This window comes from Phyllostomus discolor, chromosome 3, assembly GCF_004126475.2.
Source record: "Phyllostomus discolor isolate MPI-MPIP mPhyDis1 chromosome 3, mPhyDis1.pri.v3, whole genome shotgun sequence".
Taxonomy (NCBI): Eukaryota; Metazoa; Chordata; class Mammalia; order Chiroptera; family Phyllostomidae; genus Phyllostomus; species Phyllostomus discolor.
Window position 1 is genome coordinate 212,422,523 of NC_040905.2, and position 19,502 is coordinate 212,442,024.

Consider the following 19,502-nt stretch of genomic DNA (forward strand, 5'->3'; position numbering starts at 1 on the left):
GTGGCGGGGGACATGCTGGCCTCCTCCACCCGTGACGCGGGGGAGGGCGGCGAGGCCGGGCGTGGCACTTACCTGGCAATCTACCATCATCCTCAGCCCCGGCAGCGCATCGCCGGCCCCAGGATGGGGCCCGGGACTCGCAGAGGCCGCTCGCCTCGGCCTGCGCGCCGCACAGGGGGGCGCCCGGCTGCGAGGCTCATGGCGCGGCCTCCCGTCCCCGCCGGGCCCGGGGCTCCGCGGCCCCCGCCGCCAGCGCCGCTCCCATTGTCTGCGCCGCGCCGCCGGCCGCTCGGCCCCGCTGTTCGTTCCGCCCGGGCTCCCGGGCAGCGGCCGGGTGGGCGGGGTCAGCCGCGGCCCCGCCCCAGCCCGCCGCAGGTGTGAGGGGCGGGCCCCACCGCTCGAGCTCGGGGGCGCGCACCAGTTTCCCTCCTTTGGGCGGACGCCGCCGGGGCAGCTGGGTCTGGAATCCACCGCCGGGCGCGCGCACGGGCCCGCGGACAGCGCGTGCACGGGAGCTCCGCCTTGCCGCTCGCGCGCAGCGCCCCAAGGACTCGGCGCTCGGCAGGTCCCACGCGTCTTCCGCCCTTATCGCCCGCTGCGTGCCTCCTACTCCCGCTAAGACCTCGGGCCACCCGAAACCCAGCCAGGCGGAGTCTGCCAGGGGCTGGGCCATGTGGGCGGGGAATCCTGGAGACACAGGAGCCATCGCACATCCACCCCCACCCTCTCGCCCTCATCCCCCTATGACCCCTTCAGAGGCAGCTCGGTGGCTGGCTGGGGTCACGGGGACCCGCAAGTAGTAATAGACACTGATAGGGAGGAATGGGAGGTCGCCCCTTCCACCTCTCCTCTGTACTCCCCCCACCCCGTTGTTCCAGGGAGGAGCCGGGACGCTCGGTCCATGGAGGAGGGAGCCCCACCACTGGAGGGGCTGGTGTTGGGGGTAGTTCCTGTTATAGGCCCCCCTCCCCCAGTGGCACTCAGTGCTCTCACCCCACTTTATAAATGAGCAGCAGCCCCAGGGCTCAGGATCACTCAGCTCTGAGTGATCCCATCCAGCTGTGAACCAGGGACTCAGAATCCTTGCTCTTTGCCAGCCCTGGGCCCTGCGCTGGCCGCCCGAGTCCCGTGCTGGGGCTCCCTGGCCCAGACAGGCATCAGGAAGGAGGCAGTGGCCCTGCGTCAGCTGTGCAGGGGCGAAGAGCCCCTGCCTCACTCCCAGCCTGACTCTGGTCCCAGCAGTGTCTTCCAGACCCAGAGCCTTCTCAGCCCCAGCCCACGCCCACAGGGGCGGCAGCAGACCCTGGTCCAATCCCGGGGCACGGCCCTTAGACATCAGTTTGTGCCCAGGCTTTCTGGAGAACTCCCCTCCCTGCCCCCCCTCCATGAGTGGATGCATTCAACACCCAGGCTGCCGGTGTCACCTGTGGCCAATGGCACAGACACTCGGGGGTACAGGTGGAGATACCCTGGCTAGGGCCTAGCAGGTGCCACCTTTATTAAAGCAGCCCGACCTTCTTACAAAGGAGGGGGCGAGTGCCAGGGAGGGTGGTCGCCATGGGATGGGGCTGCGCTGGAAACCACAGACAGCCCAGACCCAGTCAGGTTCTTGGGCTCCTGCGTGAGGAACTGGCTCCATGTGGCCGAAGGGCATCACAGTACTGGGAGCCCTGGACACCCCTCTCGCCAGCGGTGACAAGTGCAACCCCAAGGGCAGTGGGCGGGAAAGGGGGTGGAGGTGGCGATGCAGGCACAGCGGAGGGCAGGGTGCAGGGCTGCCCTGAGGACACGAAGGCACAAGGAGGACGTGGAGGCAAGTCTATCAGGCGCCTGGGCCCCCCACCCTCTCGTGAACCCGCCCTGTCCCACCTCTCGGTTCACATTTGAGCTCTGCGCTCTCCTCCTGTGGGCACAGCCCTCCCACAGTTCCCAGAGGCCCTCCCACTTCTGCTTCCGGTGGGATTCTCCTGAGAGAGAGGCAGGCAGGACCAGGCAGGACCAGGCAGGACCAGGCAGGTCTCAGCTAAGGCTTGAGCCGTGAGGCACTCCGCCGGGGCCGCTGGGTGCCCGTGAGGGGCGAGCCGGCTGCACGGCTTGGGACCCTGTCCGTGGCAGCCTGGCTCTGGGGTCAGCTCCGCAGCCAGCGGGAGTTCTTGTCCAGACTAGAAAAGCGGATCAGCTTCAGGCCGGGTGGCCGGGGCTTCGTGTCGTCCCAGAGGTACTCGGGGGACAGCACTTTGGAGGGCTTGTGCGAGATGAAGCGGCGGTTCAGGTGGCTCTCCTCCTGCCAGGCCGCCATGATGCCGTTGGCCTTGTCCGCCAGGATGGCCATGTGGCAGCCCCTAGTGAAATCGTACACCCTGTCCACCCGCCCCCCAAAGACCGCCCCGCCATAATAGAAGTCCCCTTCGCCGTCTGCCACAAAGGCGGTGGAGACGTGCCTGCGCTCATAGGGGAACTGCTGGCGGGGCGAGGCGTAGTAGCTCGGGTGAATGGCGGCTACCAGGTCTCCCAAGGTCTCGGGGCCCCAGTGGTTCCGGAACACCATGTCCACGTCGACGCAGAAGAGGTAGTCCACCTCCCGGTACGCTCTCTGGGCGATGTGCTGGCTGATGGTCTCCATCCGAGGCACGGAGACCTCCTCCCAGCGGGGGTACTTCCGGATGGGGACGATGCCGAGGGTGCGGCCGGGGCCCAGCGGGACCCTGGGAATGGCCGCGGGGTCATCGGTGAAGACGTAGTAGCGCACCTGGTAGCCCTGCATGAAGAACCGCTCGGCCGACTCCAGGAAGCGTGGGACAAAGTGGGTGTACCTGGTGGTGAGAATCCATCATCCGTGGGGGCCCCAGCAGGGTCCCCCCGTGGGCCGGCACCCTACAGGGCCCGGGGCTGCCTGCCGTCAGCCGGGCTGGGTCCGCCCCGCGGCTCCCACTGGGAGGAGTCACGCAGCTGTGACCCTCGGGGTCCTCGTCCGTCAAACGTCCACAGTCACGGCACCTGCCTCCCGAACGTCGTAGGAGGGAGTCTGAGAGGGGTGCTGCTCCTCACACTCCCCCACGGACCTTGCTCTGCCTGAGCTAGGGGCCAGGCAGGGCCTAGGGGTCCCACCGTGACCCCGTTTTACAGGAGAGATGCCGAGGCTCGGGGACGGAGGGGAACCAGGACGCAGGTCGGCAGGTCAGCGGCTGCATCCAGGGACGGCGAGCGGTGCGGGGCCCAGGGCAGACGGCAACTGCTCGGCCCTGCCCTCCGGCCCACAGCGGGCGGGACCACACCTGGCCCCAGGTGGGCCCTCCCCATTCGGCCAGCGCGTCAGGCCTGAGGGCCCCGTCACGGTCCCTCTGTCAGGGGTCCTGGACAGGGACACAGGGAAGCTGCCGGGGGGGGGGTGGCCCCCAGGAAAGGCCAGCTGGGGGCCGGGAGGACAGGGGAAAGAGGGGAAACCCAGATGACTGGCAGCAGAGGGGCGCCCGAGGGCGGGGCCAGCCCAGCTGCGGTCTCGGGACCCACGGGCGGCCGGGCCTGACCACGGACCCTCTATTTACGTGAGGTGGTCCGAGGGCTTTCCACCCCGCCATGCCTGCGTGGGCGGTTCCGGAGAAGCAGAGAGAGGTGAGGGGGCCAGAACCCGAGCCCCTTCCTCCAGGAAGCCCTCCTTCCCTTCCCCACCTGGGTCCAGGTCCTGCCTCTCCCCAGACCGTGAGCCCCCGCGGCTGCGACAGGCCCAGCCCACCACTCACTTCCCCACGGCGAACACAGTGAGCCCGACCGTCAGGTTCAGTGGCCGGTAGATGTCCTGCAGGAGCTCCGGGTCGAAGGTCCCCTCGGAGACGATGGGTGCCAGCCAGGGCGTGAGCGTCAGCAGGTCTGTGGGCCTGGCAGCAGGGGGCGCCGGGGGGGCTGAGACCCTCCCTCAGGCTCGCCCTAGCCCTGCCTCCCAGGCTGTGTGACCCTGGGTGGCTCGGTCCCTGTCCCTGGGCCTCAGCATGCTCAAGGGGGCCGGGGGGGGGGGGAGTGGGGATGGGAAGATCTACTTCCCAGGGAGGCGGGAGGTGAAGGCACATCAGGTGCAGGGTTATCAATATTGTCATTAAAAGCCCTGGCCGGTGTGGCTCCGTCGGCTGGGCATCATCCTTAGACCGAAAGGTCACCAGTTGGACTGCTGCCCGGGGCCCAGGCCTGGGTTGTGGGTGTGGTCCCAGGACAAGAGACAACGGATCCCTCGCATTGATGTCTCTCACTCTCTTTCTCCCTCCCTCCCCCTCTCTCTAGAATCCATAAAAGGAAAACAATTTTAAATGCACTGTCACTGATGACCGATCGAGCACGAGCCACGCAGCGGGCACACTGCTGTGCAGCTCCTACCTGGCCCTCCCGCCTCCCGCGAGTGGGCAGCCCGGCCCCAGTCCACCCGAACGGAACGCCAAGGCCGCCGGGCACCTCCGCCACCCACCCCAGGTCCCTCCGCGCTGCCCCGGGGCCCTGCGCAGCGCCTACCTCTGCTCCAGCAGCTTGGGCTGCGGGTACTGCGACCTGCAACGGAGAGGGGCCGGGGGTGAGGGAGGCGGCCGGCACCCCGGGGCTCCAAAGCGGGACCGGACAGTGTGCTTACCCGGCCACGGGCTGGAAGGGCCTCTCGCCCCTGTACTGCAGCTTCATGTTGCTGGTGGGCAGAGGCGAGAAAATGCCGTTACCGCCAGTAGGTGGCAGAGTGGAGCTGAGACTCACTCAGCACCGCCCCCCACCCCGGAGCAGGCGACCCGGGGCCCCAGGGACCCTCCCCACAGCTCTGCGTGCTCTGCAGGGCCTGGGTCCCACCAGAGCGTCCGTCCAGGGCCATCGACCGAGTGGCAGGGTGCTTGTCGCCAGAGCCCGTGCCCTGTCGGCTCTGGCATGGCCGCAGGAGCCCAGCGCCAGGAGGAAGGTGGGAGAAGCTGCGAAGAACGGCGCATGCGCAGCCCTGCCGGCTTCCGGCCTGGGGGCTGTGGGAGAGTGGCCTGACCCCAGCCTGCAGGGATGGCCGGTGGTCCCACCCAGTTCCACGAGCACCGGCCCAGCAGCCACGGAGGCCTCCTACAGACGTGGGGAGGGCCCACGCCAGCTGGCCGTGGGTAGAGGTCACCCCAACAAGGGCCGGGCCCCCCGACAGCGCCAGCTGAAAGGCCCCGAGAACAGAGCTGAGGCCTCCCGGAGGAAGGAGTCCTATAGGGTCAGCTCCGGCCCTAGAGGTCCAGCCTGCTCGTCCTGACGGCCTGGCCCGTGTTCAGCCTGGCCTGGCCACTCCCGCGGTCAAGTAAGCCAACCTCTGTCTGTCTGTCTGTCTAAGCGCCTACCCCCACCTCCCTTTTCCCACCCTCCCCCCACCCCCCATGCCGCTGGTGCAGATTCATTTTGCTCAGGGAACCTGGCCGGTCTGCAGCAAGGGTGCCCGTCCTCAGCCACGCATGGACGAGGGACGCACCCAGTAGCGGCCGGTGTGGTCAGCCCACACTCGCGTGGAGGCCACCCTGGGCCGCACGTCAGAAGGGGTTCCCCAAGGAAGGAGGTGGCAGGTTGCACCGAGCCCCCGGTTCTGCTACCGCCTCCCCGGGGACCTGGGCCAGATTTCTGACTCCTCGGGGGGTTAGCTCCTTCACCCTTAAAAAAAATGAGACAATAAACCCTTCCGCAAAGAGCTGCTCCCCAGGCGGTGGAGGCGAGGCCCAGAGAAGGGACAGGGCCACCCCCTGCCACCTGGGCGGGCCAGCCCGGGGAGAGGCCTGCGGTGAGGCTGGGATCCCCTGGGGGCGCGCTGCCTGCCGATCCTCCGGGAATTCTCAGTATGTCGCCTGTGACCACGCGGCTTTAGCCTCCTCGCCTTCCCGCCTGTTGTAGTTTAGGCCTGTTTACGGGCGTGGTGGAAGTGTGTAACCGAGATCACCGCTGGAACCCTTCCTGGCTGTCCAGCTCCGCGGTGCTCAGTGTGTTCACAGGCCGTGCACCGGCCACCCCATCCGCCTCCAGAGCTTTCCCGCCTTCCTGACCGAAACCCGCCCCGTTACACGCCCACTCCCTCCCCAGCCCCCAGGTCACTATTCCCCTTCGTCTCTGGGAATCTCCGGTAAGAGGAATCCACAGCATTTGCCCTCCTGGGACCAGTCTCTACTCTGGAATCGACAGCTTGAAAAAGCCAGTCAGTCACGCTGGCCCTCCGCCCAGCTGCACACAGGCGATCACACTCAGGTCCCCGCTCGGAAAGTGACGGGGCTCTGCCCCGGGTCCGAAGGGAGGGCGCCGGCCCCTCGCTGCTCCCCTCGAGGCCAGCCTCAGAGTCAGAGGTAGCACACGGAGCCAGACAAGCCCCGCCAGAAAGGGGGGACTTCACCGTTCCTGGCCCCCGAAGGTCGGACAGCTACGAGTCCTGAAGAAACCCAGAGGAAGGAGAAAAGGCAGGGGGGTCGTCGAAAGCAGGCAAAAGCCTAACCCACTTCAGTCTGTGAAAAATGAACTCGGTAGAACCCAAAGACAGACAAACGGCAAAGAGTACAAAGAATGTAGCAAACATGCTCGGCCGAGGGCGATGGTGCACCCCGGCACACAGGCCACAGGCAGCCGGGGCAGACAGAGCAGGGCCTGGGAAGAGGGGGCGGGCCTGGGGGCGGGGACAGAGGGGTTGGGCCTGGGGGCGGGGACAGAGGCCGGGGAGGAAGCAAAGACGTGAAATCTCCACCAAGGAAGTAGCGTTTCCCCGACCCTCCCAGCAGGATGGTGGGGCGGCCTTCGTTCTTCCCGTTCAGTTTGTTTTCTGGTTTCACCGGGTCTTTCCAGCAGGGCCCCAGGGAGCAGCGTGTGTGGGGTGGGGTGTGTCCTGGTCCTCCTGGAAAGCAACCTGACCGGCTGGTTCGAGAACCTCTCCGGCCCTGACAGGTGGGGCTCGGCCACTCGGAGGGCTGCCCTGCACACCGAAAGGTCGCAGACTCGATTTCCAGCCGGGGGAAGTGCCCGGGCTGTGGGTTCGGGGCCTGGTTGGGGTGCCCAAGAGAGGTGACCGACTGGTGTTTCTCTGTAACACCGACGTTTCTCTTCCTCTTTCTGTCTCCCTGCCGCTCACTCTGAAATCAGCGAGCCTGTCTCCAGGGGAGGATTTAAAAAACAAAAACAAAAACAGAAAGAACTTCTCCATGTCCTCCAGCCCAGGAAGGGAACACAGCAAACGAAGGGACCTTTAAGACAGAGAAAACTTTAGACCCCAAGCCGCTCAGTGCGAGCTGATGTGGGACACCGGGGAGCTGGAAACCCCCGAGATCCCTGAGGTTCTTGTGGGAAAGGGGGAGGGATTTCCTGGCTGGTGTAGCTCACTGGATTGAGCGCGGGCTTCGAACCAAAGCATCGCAGGTTCGATTCCCAGCCAGGGCACATGCCTGGGTTGCAGGCCATGGCCCCCAGCAACCACACGTTGATGTTTCTCTCTCTCTTTCTCCCTCCCTTCCCTCTCTAAAAATAAATAAATAAATCTTTAAAAAAAGGCGGGGGAGGGATTCAAGAACTATGACCCAACTCCTGGGCGGAATAAGATGAGAGTGATGGTGAAGAGAGCGAACGCAGGCCGAAAAATAAAGTCACTTCCGGACAACGCGATAAAAAACACAGAAACATTAAGATCACAAGTATTTCTGCCCTGGCTGGTGTGGCTCAGTGGATTGACTGCCGACCTGCAAACCAAGGGTTCGGCGGTTCGATTCCCAGTCAGGGCACATGCCTGGGTTGTGGGCTGGGTTCTCGGTTGGGGGTGGGCAGAAGGCAATGCTTCTCTCCCTCTCTTTCTCCCTCCCCCCAAAAATAAATAAATAAAATCCTTTAAAAAATCACAACTATTTCCCACAGCAAGCAGCCTTTCCGGCTTTAGAAGCAGGGGAGGCTGAGTTTGGTCATTTAGAAAGCACAGCAGCCAACAGGCTGACAGCAAACTCCGGAACTGGAGTAACAATCAGACCCGGGGGGACCCAGGACAGTTTCTTTTTGTCTTTTCCGCTCCCTAGCTTCCTGGTTTGCTATATTCTGTGTTTTTATGATAACAAACCAGACCGTGTTCATTCGAAGTCTATGACCTAACTTTGGACTTTCCTTGGGCCGCCGTAAAACACAAGATGGTTGCACCTGACTGTCCCAACCCTTTGCTTCACTCTCAACTGTCAAAGTCAGGTGCAAGGCTTGGTCACAAGTTCATGGGTCCCTTGGATGCACGTGGAACATGGAACCGAGCAAAACAGTCAAGTCCACACGCACTGTTTCCTGAGCGCCTGCCCCCCCGCCCCCCCACCCCCCGCAGGCTCCTCAGGCACCACCGCACTCCGTGGGTGACCCCCTGCAGCCCGGAGGGGCACCTCCACCGTCCCACCTCACAGGTGCAGCAGGGAAGGCTCAGGGTCCCCAAAGACTGAAGCAGGGCAGCCCCAAATCACCCAACGCCCGTCGCACTGGGCATGAGCTTGGGACCCAGGAACCTGCAGACAGGCGACCTTAAAAACTCTCCCATCTGCCCCACTCCCTGCAGCCCGCAGCCCCCCCCCCCCCCCCCCCCCGTTCTCCCGGCCCCACACTCACAAGATCGCTGGGCAGGGGAGGTAATAGGGGACGTAGTAGAACGGCAGCCAGTGCTCTGCGTACACCCTGGGAGGGAGAAACACCTGCTGGTCCGACGGCCCCAGAGGCTGACACTCGGGGCAGTGCGGGACCCTGCCCACTTGGGACACATCAGCGGGGGGGGGGGTCAAGGCCCCAGGGGCACATCTGCGGTCCCCAGTCACCCCTGAGGTCTGGCTGAGCACGGAGGACAAAGTCTCCTGGTCTTCCAGCATGTGGTCATTAACACCCCCCCCAAGTCATTCATTCCTGGGGCGGGAATGTTCTGGACTCCACGCCCCACACACAAGAGGGGCTGGTGGTGTGCTGGGGGGCAGCCCGGGGAGCTGCGCAGAAGGCACACACGGGGTGGACTGGGGAGCACAACCAGGAGCTCCTCGTGGATGCGCCAGGAGGGGGGTGGGGGCAGAGGGAAGGGCGTGTGCAAAGGCTAGGCTGGGAGGGGTGGCGGGTGTGCCAGGAGAGGGGTCAGGTTTGGGGGCTGGGATGCCAAGAGAGAAGTTTCAGGCGGGGCTGGAGGGCTCCAGGGCGCATGCTCACCACAGAACGCAGAGGGCCGAGCCCGCCAGCAGGCAGAACCCCAGGCCCAGGGCCAGTGTGCGGCAGCGCATGGCTGGGTGCAGCTCCTGAGCGCCAGCACCTGCTGAGGGCCGGCCTGCCTTGGGGAATCAGCCTCCTCCCGGAGCCCCTGTCGGCGAGGGGAACACCTGCAGAGAAACGCTCCTTACCCAGAGGACAGTGGCCCCATCCTCGCTGCCCTGCCCTCCCCTGGGCGGCCCCGGCGGGGGAATGTGGCCCCCAGGCCCCGCTCTTGCAGCTCGGCGCTCAGCGGAAGCCCACAGCGGTGTCGGGGCAGAAGCACACCGCCCCCAGCCTAGGCGCTCGGGTCTCCCTCCTAACTCCTCCCACCGCAGTGAGCGGAGGGCCCGGGGTCCCACGGCGCTGCCCCGGGCGGGGCGTTTGGGCGGGACCTGAGGAACCCTTCCTGGGAGCCAGCGTGAGGACTACCGGAACTCGAGCCTGGAGCCTGCACAGCCGGGACGGGGACGGGGCCGGGCTTCCCAGGGCGGGGCGTGGGGGGCAGTGCGTTGCTCTGAGAGTGAGCCCGGCTCTTCCAGGGGACCTCGGAAAGCGCTCCATCTCTCCCTATCTCGGTAACGTAGGACAGGTCCCCTTCTCGCCTCCGCCACAGCCTCAGGGATCTCCCCAGATAAAGACGCTGGGGAGGCGGGGAGAAGGGACAATACGCACCGCCCCCAAGGATGACGTTCGGGAAGGGCGGTACAGCACTAGGCTCCGTCCCGGTCCCGGCGAGCACCGGACGGGCAGGGCTCCTCCCGAGGTCAGAGGAAGATCCCGGAGCTGGAGTTTCGGTGGCCTCTGGCCAGCCCGCTCCCTCTCTCGCCCTCCGCGGGCTCGGTTTCCCCACACGGGCCCCGACGTGCCGCAGTCTTCCAGTTGGGCTCCGCTAGGTCGTAGCTCCCGAGGGGCCTAAGACACAGAGCCGGCCTGAACCCTGTCCGCTCCAGCCCTGGGTCCGCAGCGAGGAGCCCGCGGAGGAGGCGCGCACCTCGACTCCGACCCTCAGTACGGGCTCGGGGCTCCCGGCGCGACGCGGGAACAGCGTGGGGCGGAGGGAGCGCAACAGGACGTTGCAGGGTGCAGACTCACCTTCCGCGGCCAGACCCGCTTTAGGAAGGACGGAAGGACGCACTTCGACCCGGTGACCAGCGGCTCGGCTCGCCAGGGTCCCCGCGAGATCCGTGGCGGCGCCGTGCTCAAAGAAGAGCGCGGATTGAGCCTGCCCCGAGACCTCCTGCGCGGAGAGGGGCCGGGTGCGCCCGCCTGTAGGCTGTAGGCAAGGTCGCCCCTCCCTTGGACGCAGCCCCGCGCCCCGCCCGCGGACCAAAGCTCCTCCCACTTGCCCCGCCCACCGACCGCAGACAGGGTCCCCGGGTCCCCAGCGGGTGCTGGAGTGCCCTGGGCTCTGCCCGCCCCTGGCCATCTGTTACGTGCCCCGGGACAAAGCAGACCCAGCCTCGCGGGGAGAGAAGCACGGGCCTGGGAACTCGGGGCCAGAGAAACAATTTGGGGGAAAACTTAAATGTCTCTAGCAAACATTGAAGCAATCACAGTGAGGGAAAACCAACTGGTAATCGCACTGACTCTTGGTTTAGGATAGTTTCGCCTTTGCTCAGGACCTCGGAGCCTGGCCCCTGGCTGGGGGGACCAGGAGCCGCTCCCGGAATCTCCTGGTGCCCCTGTAAACAAGGTGGGCCACACTTCCCTTCCAGGGTCTGTCTGCAACCTTGACCACCGTTGCTCACACCCAAACTCCAGGAGCCCCAGGGGGACCCTCTTACAGCTTAGGTGTGGTGAGGGAGGGGACAATGGCAGGTGCCCCAATGGTCAAAAAAGCAGCAGTAAAGGGGGCGGGGAGAAACCAAATACAGAGAAAACCACAGAAGACAACACCACTGAGGTTCAAGGTCACAGTGGTGCAGCTTGAAGCTGCAAACCCAGATCTGCCAGGCACCAGGCCACAGCCTCCGGGGTCCCTCAAGGGCGTTTTCTCTGGGGGACCTCTGGGCCCCGCACGGCAGGGCCCTGTTCCCCAGTGTCTGTGGGCGCCCAGGGGAGGGCTGAGGAGCTGGCGAGTGCCGGCTGAAAAGTCACCTTCTGTTATGAGCCGCACACACTGGGCCCCTGGCTCCCTGGGCCCTGGTCTGGGACCAGCTGGTTGGTTTTTCTCTCGCTCGGTGTACGTTTGCCGTTTCCTGGTGCGCCCTCTTGTTGACCATGGAGACCTGGTTCCTCTTGCTGATGCATGTACAGAGTTGCGGATCAGCAGTTCTGTTAGCCTGCAGTCGGTGTATTAGTGGTCCGCTACCCTGGAAGGGAGCAGGCCTCGAGAGTGGTGGGGAGGAGCAAAGGCTGAGGGCAGAGCAGGGCGGCAAAAGTGGGAGCGGCTGAAGGTGGGGGGTGGCGGGGTGGGGGGAGGCAAGAGAGCCAAGAGCCAAGAGAGTGAGCCCTTTGCTCTGAGGACTTACATAAGTTGGTGGGATGGGAGTAAAAAAGTTCCGTATTGATTGGCGGGTAAAGGCGGTGCCAGCTCTCCCAGGGGGGTGTGACCTCCCAAACTTCGGTATGGACGGGGGTCTGTTAGCCCGAGTCCTCATCTTGCTCCAGACCCCGTTTACTTATCTTGCTGTAAAACAGATTCGTGCCAGGGGGCAGTTAATGAAAGCTGGGGCAGTTACTTGAAGTTATTGATGGGCTGTTTCTGTGAGCATCAGAGACTCCCTCATAAAACAGAGCGTGGCCACAGGCAGGCAAGTCACCAAAGCTGTTTTCTGGGCTGCTTCCTGGGGCACCGCGGACCCTCTCCCGCGTGCCAGGCCCTGGGGTGAAAGCACGGTTTCAAGGCTTTCTTTCCCAGGCAGTGCAAACGCTATGTAGGATTTCAAGGATTTCCCCCCTCCTGTGTTAACACAGTGCTTCTCGTGATGTCGGGACACCTGGCAATATTATCGGGTCAGGCCCAGGGCTGCTGAGTTAGTGGGTGAGACTTGTCTCCCTCCTCCTCCCTGCCTCGGTTTACTATTCATTCTACTCGAGTGATGAAGGGCGTTTCCTGGCAACCAGGATGCTAGACGCTGGCCCTCCCGCTTCCTGGCTGTGGGTGAGCTGCTGTTCCGCCCGTTAGGGTATGAGTTCCGAGAGCAGGGACGGTGTCTGGGGCAGAGAACATTCTGGGGGTGGGGGATAGGGGGTGGGGGGCACAGCCTGAAGAGGCTTCCTAGCCGGCACTGGAGAAGGATCCAGAGCCATCTCTCCGTCCAGGCCCTGTGGGTGCGGTGCCAGCTCCTGGTCCCCGGCAGAGGCCGGCATGGGTGCAGGTGGGTGATGGTTCTCCCCGCGAGGCCCGCGGGTCTAGAGGCCCCTGGCCCGCGGCAGAGCAGCCTGCAGCCTCCCGTCAGGTGCGGGGGCGGTGCGCAGCTGCTCTTCCTGGGCCTCGGGATTCTCCAGGACAAAGCCTGTGTTTGTGTCCCTGGCGCTCGGAGTTTGGGAGCGGACCGGGTTCACACAGCAGGCGGTGACCTTTCTTCTGGGGAGGGAGGGGCCAAAATGGAGCAGGTCCCAGGACCGGGAGCAGGAGCTGTCCCTGGTCCTGGCCTGTTGGCTGCCGTGGTGGGAGCTGCTGGGACGGTGGGTGCTCACGGGAGCCTGTGGTCACAGATGATCGTACCTGGGAGGGTGTGAGGGAAACGCAGGGCGGGCAGTGCCCCGCGGCCGGAGGGCTCCCTGCCCACGGGTAGTGCTCTATGGCAAAGTCCGCCGAGAGCACAGGAAGCATCGAAGGTCGAGAGTGACCCATGAGAGGTCAGATCAGCCTGTCTGCGGGCACAGTCACTGACAGCAGAGACTTTCAGGATGAGCCTGCCTCTTGGAGGGGCCTGGGCTGGCGGCTGGAGCGGAAGGCGCCCAGGGGCCGGGTTCGCTGCAGTCTGTATCCGCCTGCTGACCTCGCAGCCACGATGCGGGCAGGACGGCCCTGTGGCTGGCCGCTTCCGCTGGTGAGTTCCACCAGACATTCAAGGAGGAACACGCCAATCCTCCCCAAACACCTCCAAAAAATTAGAGTGAATGGAACCCTCTCAAACTTATTTTTGTGCGGCCAGCGTTATCCTGAAACTAAGACAATGTAAACGAGGAGACCACAGGAAAACTACAGGCCGATGTAAAAGCTCTCAGCAAAATACTAGCAAACCGAATTCAACAGCATTTTAACGGGGTCACCCCCACCATGACCAAGTGGGATTTATCCGTGAGATGCAAGGGTGGGTCAGGGTGCAAACCGGCCCGTGTGATGTGTTACGTGAATAGGATGGGAAATAAAAGCCATACAGTCCTCTCAAGCAGAAAAAAGCATTTGACAAAATTTGACTTTCGTGCCTCATAGAAAACTCAACAAATTGGGTACGGAAGGAACCAGCTTCACCACACAAAGGCCGTAGACGGCAAACCCACAGCTCACGTCATTCTTGGTGATGCAAAGTGGGAAGCTCTTCCCAGCAGATGTCCCTGGCAAAGCACATTCCTGGGGGACTGCTGTGTCGGGAGTTCGGGGTGCGGGGAGCCAGCACCCTGCCCAGCCCCTGGCTGTCCTGGGAAGGCCTCTCTGGCAGGGGGAGGGCCTGGCTTGTCTGCGTGACACGGGCAGCCATTCGAGGGAGGGGACAACACAGAAGTGCCAAGCTTTTACAGGTTTCCAGGGGAGGATGTCAATTTTTTATTTTATCTATTTATTCCTTTTTTATTGTATTTTTCATTACCGTGTGTTCCCCCTCTGCTCTCTTCCACCTGCACCCACCCCCACGCCCTCCAGGGAAGGATGTTTAGATGCCAGGCAGTAACCCTTTAGCTCCGCTCCCCTGGGGACACGCGGCCACGAGGGTCTAGCCTGCCGGGCCCCCGCAGCAGACGGTGTGGGCACCAAAGCACTAAGCTTTAACATGAAGCAGAAACCCTGGACCTTGCCCTGGCTGGTGTGGCTCAGTGGGTTGAGCGCCAGCCCGCTCAATCCGCTGCATTGAGAGGTTCGATTCCCAGTCAGACCACATGCCTGGGTTGTGGGCTGGGTCCCCAACTGGGGGTGCATGAGAGGCGACCAATTGATGATGTATCGCTCACACGTTGATGTTTCTCTCCCTCCCTTCCCCTCTCTCTAACATAAATAAATAAAATCTTTATTAAAAAAAAAGAAACTCTGGACCTTGTCTTTTGTCTTGGCCTTGCTGAGGACACGGTTGGACTTTTTCCATGGTGCAGGGGAGAGAGATGGGACGTTGGCCACCCAGGGGGCAGCTCCTACCTCCACCCAAATAAAGCTTGCCACACCACCGTCTCCCGTGCGTGGGTCCTTGGAATGCTTTCCTCGTGACCCCATGGAAGACAACACCGCCACCCACCGATGGACAGGTCTCCCCTCTCTGTGTGCCAGACTCTCCCAGGAAGTCTGGGACCCAGACGATGGGGCAGGGCGTGTCCTGCCCAGGTGGGTCTCTATTTCCACGCCCCCTTCCCCTGCAGGGATGCCGCGGCTGCTCACCCCCCTCCTCCTCTGCACGTTCCTCAGATTCCCCTGGAAGTTGGGCAGCCAAAGCCCATCAGGGAGAGCCCCAGCCCCTGCGGCCCTCCACCCTCAGCCCTTCCCACCCTGCGCTACCGCTAGAGCCCACCAGGGGGCAGGGCAGGGCTTGGACCAAAGCCAGGCTCTGGGCTGCAGGGGAGTTGGGCTTGAGACTCCGACCTGGGACCTCCTAGCCCCGCCCTCTCTTCCGAGGGACGGACAGACCGAGGCCTCGGGCCACACTCACGCGTGCCTGCTGTCTCTGCGCAGGCTGCCTTCTCCCTGGCCTGCTCAGGGCTGGCTCTCCTGGCATTCTGGCCACAGCAGATGCCACCCAGTGAGGACTTTCGGGCCCTCTAGCCCAGTGAGACGGGCCTCCCCGCAGCCCCGTCTCACTCTAGCGGAGCACTCTCTTTCACTGGTCTCTGCGTCTGTGCTTTTGTTCCCCCCCCCCCCCAACCCCCGCAGACCGAGCCCCAAGTGGCTGGCAGGGGCCCTGGGTGGTTTTCAGCACTGTCCTTGGACCCATCAGGGCTCCTGCCAAGCAGGAGCGCTTAGTGTTTGGAGCCCGCCCTCCCGCTTTCGAGCAGCCCAGACGGTGAAGACCAGTGCTAGGAACAGGAGGCGCCAGTTGCTGGGGACAGCCGGCCTGACCTCCGGACTCCTCCCTGCTCCCTGCTCCCACTGACCTGGGAGTCTGCCCCTGGTGGCCAGAACTGGAACTGCATCCCCAGGCAAGGACACCACAAAGCAGAACAGGAAGGACCTCAAGGTAGTGAGCGGTTCTCCAGGTTCCCAGGGGAACCTGCAGGCACCAGACCCAGCACAAGGGACCTCACAGGCCTTCCTTGCCCCTCCCTCTGTCTACCCATCGGTGTTGTCTTCATCCGGGAAGCATCCTCGCCTCGGCCCAGACAATGACCCGCGCCTGATTCCAAATAAGGACTCGGGCACGGACTGGCATTTCCCAGCACCCTGGACCCGGTGTGCAGGGCTCTGGCACACCCTTCCCAACCCCATCCTCCCCCCCGCACCCCAGTGCCCTGAGCCCCGCTCAGACCTCCCGGACCTCCAGGGAGAGAAGAGCATCTCAGCCCTGAGTCACTGATGGAAAACCAAAGCCAACAGACAATGCGTGAGCGTATGGAACCTTGGGGCACCCTCTGCAGGCGCCCTAACTTATATGGGGGCACGGTGGCCTCTCTCCTGTAGCGGCTGCCTGCCCTGGGGAGCATGCGTGAGCTCGTGGGAGCTCCGGAGGCCCTCAGAGGTCAGTCGGTGCTCCCCCGTCTGAGGACCCAGAGCTGAGGCCTGGCTGGTGTGGCTCAGTGGACTGAGCGCCGGCCTGCGAACCAAAAGGTCGCTGGTTCAGTTCCCAGTCAGGGCACGTGTCTGGGTTGCAGGCCAGTGCTTCAATTGGGGACATGCAGGTCGGAATGATGTTGCTCTCACACATCAATGTTCCTCTCCCTCCCTCCCCCTCTCTCTAAAAATAAATGTGTAAAATCTTAAATAAAAAAAAAGATCTGGAACTTAATCGCATTGGCAGAGTCCTGCTCAGCACACGGATGACACATTCACACGCTCTGCCGGTCAGGGTGCAGACACCTTTGGGGGCAGCCATGACTAGCCAGCCACCCGGGACAGTTGACAGAGAGAAGAACCAGGTGTGGGGACGGGACAGCATCTTGCCCTGCTGTGGTCCGGGGAGGTTCCTTTGAAAAGGTGATGTAAATTTTTAAAATTTTAGGTATAACTCATATACCATAAAGTTTCACTTTTTTGAAGATTGTATTTATTTATTTTTAGAGAGGGAAGGGAGGGAGAAAGAGAGAGAGAGAGAGAGAGAGAGAGAGACATCAATGTGCGGTTGCTGGAAGCCGTGGCCTGCAACCCAGGCATGTGCCCTGACTGGGAATCGAACCTGTGACACTTTGGTTTGCAGCCCGAGCTCAATCCACTGAGCTATGCCAGCCAGGGCTAAGTTTCACTTTTTAAAAGCGTACATTTTGCCCTGAATAACCAACACGACTTTGACGGTGAAGAGTGATGTCGGAGGAGTGACAGCCCCACTGGGCTCCGAGGCCCGCTGTGAAGGGACGCCATCCAGGCGGTGTGGCGTTGCAGAAAGGACGCAGCAAACCAATGGGCAGGACCAGAGGGCCCAGCCACAGAGCCACATTGCCATGGCCACCGGGCCTCTGACGAAGCAGCCGAGGCGACAGGAGGGAGCTGCGGTGGCGTCTTCGGCGAGCCGCGCAGCAGCGATGGATGTCCCCGCAGAGCACGGACCGAGGCACCTCCCTCCCCGTCTGCACCGAAGTGACCTCCCGCCGGGCGGCAGACCTGGATGCACAGCCCCAGACGGTCGAACGCCTGGGAGACGACGCGGGAGGAACCCGGGACGACCTCGGGCGTGGCGGTGACGTTTTAGACACACCTGCAGGGGCAACGTTGGAGTTTTTAGAAACTTCCTCTCTGGGACAGACGGTGCCAGGAGGGTAAGAAGCCAACCATGAGACCGGGGGGAAATGTTTGCAAACGACACACCCGATAAAGGACCGATGTCCACAATATATTAGGAACTCCTACAACTCAACGGTAAGGAAGCAGACAACGCAATTTAAAAGTACAACTAAAACAAAACCACAAACAAGAATGAAAATGAAGGCAAGGAGGCCCTGGCTGGTGCAGCTCAGTGGATGGAACGTAGGCCTGAGAACCAAATCGTCACCGGTTCGATTCCCAGTCAGAGCACATGTCTGGGTTGCAGCCCAGGTCCCCAGTAGGGGGCGCGTGAGAGGCAACCACACGCTGATGTTTCACTCCCCTTCTTTCTCCGTCCCTTCTCCTCTCTAAAAATAAATAAATAAAATCTTAAAAATAAAAAAAGAAAAAAGAAAAATAAGGAAAGAAAAAATTGTACCACCTAAATAAAAGAAACCACACCTGCCCGCGGGGGAAAAATGGGCCACAGACCCAACTGGACACCTCCCCAACGGTGAGCAGAGGGCAAATAAAAACACGGAAGACGCTCCCGCTTGTCATCGGGGACGCAGATGACAGCCACCGAGAGACGGCACACACCCAGCGGGACGGACGAACCGGGAACACGGACGACGCCGGTGCCGGCCCCGGGGTGGGCTGACGGGGACGCCCCGCCGCCGCCGCCGCCGCCGCCGGTGGGAAGGCGGAATGGCAGAGCCGCTTCAGAGGACCGTGCGGCGGCTCCTTACAAGCCGAGCAAACTCGTGCCGTACGAGCAAGCACCTGTGCTCCTTGGGCGTTTATCCAAAGGACCTGAAAACCCTTGTGCACGCCGAAACCGGCCTGTGGCTGTTTGTAGGCGTTTTATTCATAAGTGCCAAGCACGTGGAAGCAACCGCGGCGCCTTGGGTGGGCGAGCAGGTGGATGAAGTGCGCCCCCCTCCCCCCCGACGGTGGGGTGTTTCTCAGCACCGCAAGGAAAGGGGCGGCCGTGAGAAGCCACGGAAAGGCTCGGCGGAATCTTAAGTGCGTGAGACGAAGCGGAAGAAGTTTGTCTGAGAAGGCTACAGGCTGTGCGACTCCGAGGCTGCGGCATTCTGGGAAAGGCACAACCGTGGGGACAGCGACAAGACCGGCGATCGGCTGGGCCTGGGGGGCGGGGGCGGGGCGGCAGGGAGGGAGGCTCCGCAGAGCCCGGTGGAGCGGGTTGGCCCCTGCGCCTCCCGCTCGGGGCACGCGCTCCGGGCGGGGTCCTGCAGACGCTCGCTCGCTCGGTGTTCCCTCCGCCTGGAGCCCTCTTCCGTCGGGCGATCTCCTGCCTCCCTCCCTTCGCTGTCCTTAATTCTGGGCTCACATGTCACCCCGGTGAGGCTGTGTCAGACCAGGCCACTCAGAACACAGACCACGCCCCTGTCCCCACAGCCCCGGCTCAACGTGTCCCACTTCGACTTTTCCCCTTGGCACCGATCGCCTTTAAATATATAATTACGTGAGGGAGCATTGCGTCAGGACACAGGAGCCGAGCGGCAGACTGAGTGGGGACCGTTTCCACGGCGAACAAAGGGAGAGCCTAGGCCTGGACTACAGGGGGGTGGCTAGGAAACAAATCTGGGAGGGACGGCGCCGCCCCCCCACCCCACCCCCACCCCGCCCCACAATGGCTGGGTTCAGACCTTGCTGGAGCAGGTGTGGCTGCCAGGGGCACCAGGGTGGGGGGAGGGCTCCCCTCCCTCCCCACTGCCTCCCTGCGGCGTCTGACGCGGCTGGAACACACCCAGCATCCAAAGAGAACACAGTTGGAGAACTGGGTAGAACTCAGTCCTCGGGGCGCAGGGCAAGGTGGGGGGGGGTGACCGAGTCCATGGAGCCCCGTCACAGGTTTGTGGGGACAGCGTGTTATCCTGAGGGTCCCTGCGTGTTGTCCCCCATCATTGTCAGGGCCTGAATCACGTCTGTCAGCGTCATGCAGAGGCTTAGCCCAGCGACTCCCATGTGATAAGTGAGCTACCCCGTCTCGGTGGTGCAGTCTGCAGAACGGGGCCCCGGGAGAGGCCCGGAGACTCCGGGAGAGCTGCCCGACTGGGCGCCCAAAGTGCACAGGCCCCGCCCCTTCCCCAGGAGGGCGGCCTTTCTGCGCAGCCGGGAGTTAATTACTGGGTCCTGCTATCGCCCTCGGTACCCCCCAGGGCCGGTTAGAGGTGCTTATTGTTACCATTTAGTGAGTGCTCGGGGGTGTGCCATCTACAGCCACAGAGGCACA

The 19,502-nt window shown here is 63.1% G+C and overlaps 2 protein-coding genes across 3 annotated transcripts in view; both read right to left on the reverse strand.

The window, feature by feature from the left end:
* RALGDS (ral guanine nucleotide dissociation stimulator) overlaps positions 1 to 584 on the reverse strand; it is a 38,909-nt gene extending 38,325 nt beyond the window's left edge. Inside the window, exon 1 of the mRNA XM_036022415.1 lies at positions 73 to 584. Within this exon, the coding sequence (XP_035878308.1) occupies positions 73 to 90 (18 nt within the window). The 5' untranslated portion in view covers positions 91 to 584. The remainder of the gene's footprint in view (positions 1 to 72) is intronic.
* Positions 585 to 1,453: 869 nt separating this feature from the next.
* Positions 1,454 to 10,520, reverse strand: GBGT1 (globoside alpha-1,3-N-acetylgalactosaminyltransferase 1 (FORS blood group)). 2 transcript variants are annotated; one of them, XM_028521419.2, is made up of 8 exons: positions 10,294 to 10,520; positions 9,874 to 10,113; positions 9,163 to 9,329; positions 8,584 to 8,649; positions 4,613 to 4,663; positions 4,498 to 4,533; positions 3,741 to 3,875; positions 1,454 to 2,813 (listed from the first exon to the last, which is right to left on the reverse strand). In XM_028521419.2, exons 3-8 carry the CDS (start codon positions 9,231 to 9,233, stop codon positions 2,129 to 2,131), a joined length of 1,044 nt encoding a protein of 347 aa, XP_028377220.1. In that variant the 5' UTR covers positions 9,234 to 9,329; positions 9,874 to 10,113; positions 10,294 to 10,520; the 3' UTR covers positions 1,454 to 2,128. The 2 variants fall into 2 exon arrangements, with proteins under 2 accessions (XP_028377220.1, XP_035878309.1); XM_036022416.1 differs by lacking the exon at positions 9,874 to 10,113 and having other exon boundaries at positions 1,696 to 2,813.
* Positions 10,521 to 19,502: the final 8,982 nt, after the last annotated feature.

Excerpts from the sequence above, each read along its gene's own strand:
- GBGT1 (XM_028521419.2), bottom strand. The coding sequence starts at position 9,233 with ATGCGCTGCCGCACACTGGCCCTGGGCCTGGGGTTCTGCCTGCTGGCG. Across the intron at positions 4,534-4,612 it reads CCCTTCCAGCCCGTGGCCGG|GTCGCAGTACCCGCAGCCCA; the intron begins GTAAGCACACTG and ends TCTCCGTTGCAG. Across the intron at positions 2,814-3,740 it reads ACTGTGTTCGCCGTGGGGAA|GTACACCCACTTTGTCCCAC; the intron begins GTGAGTGGTGGG and ends TCTCACCACCAG.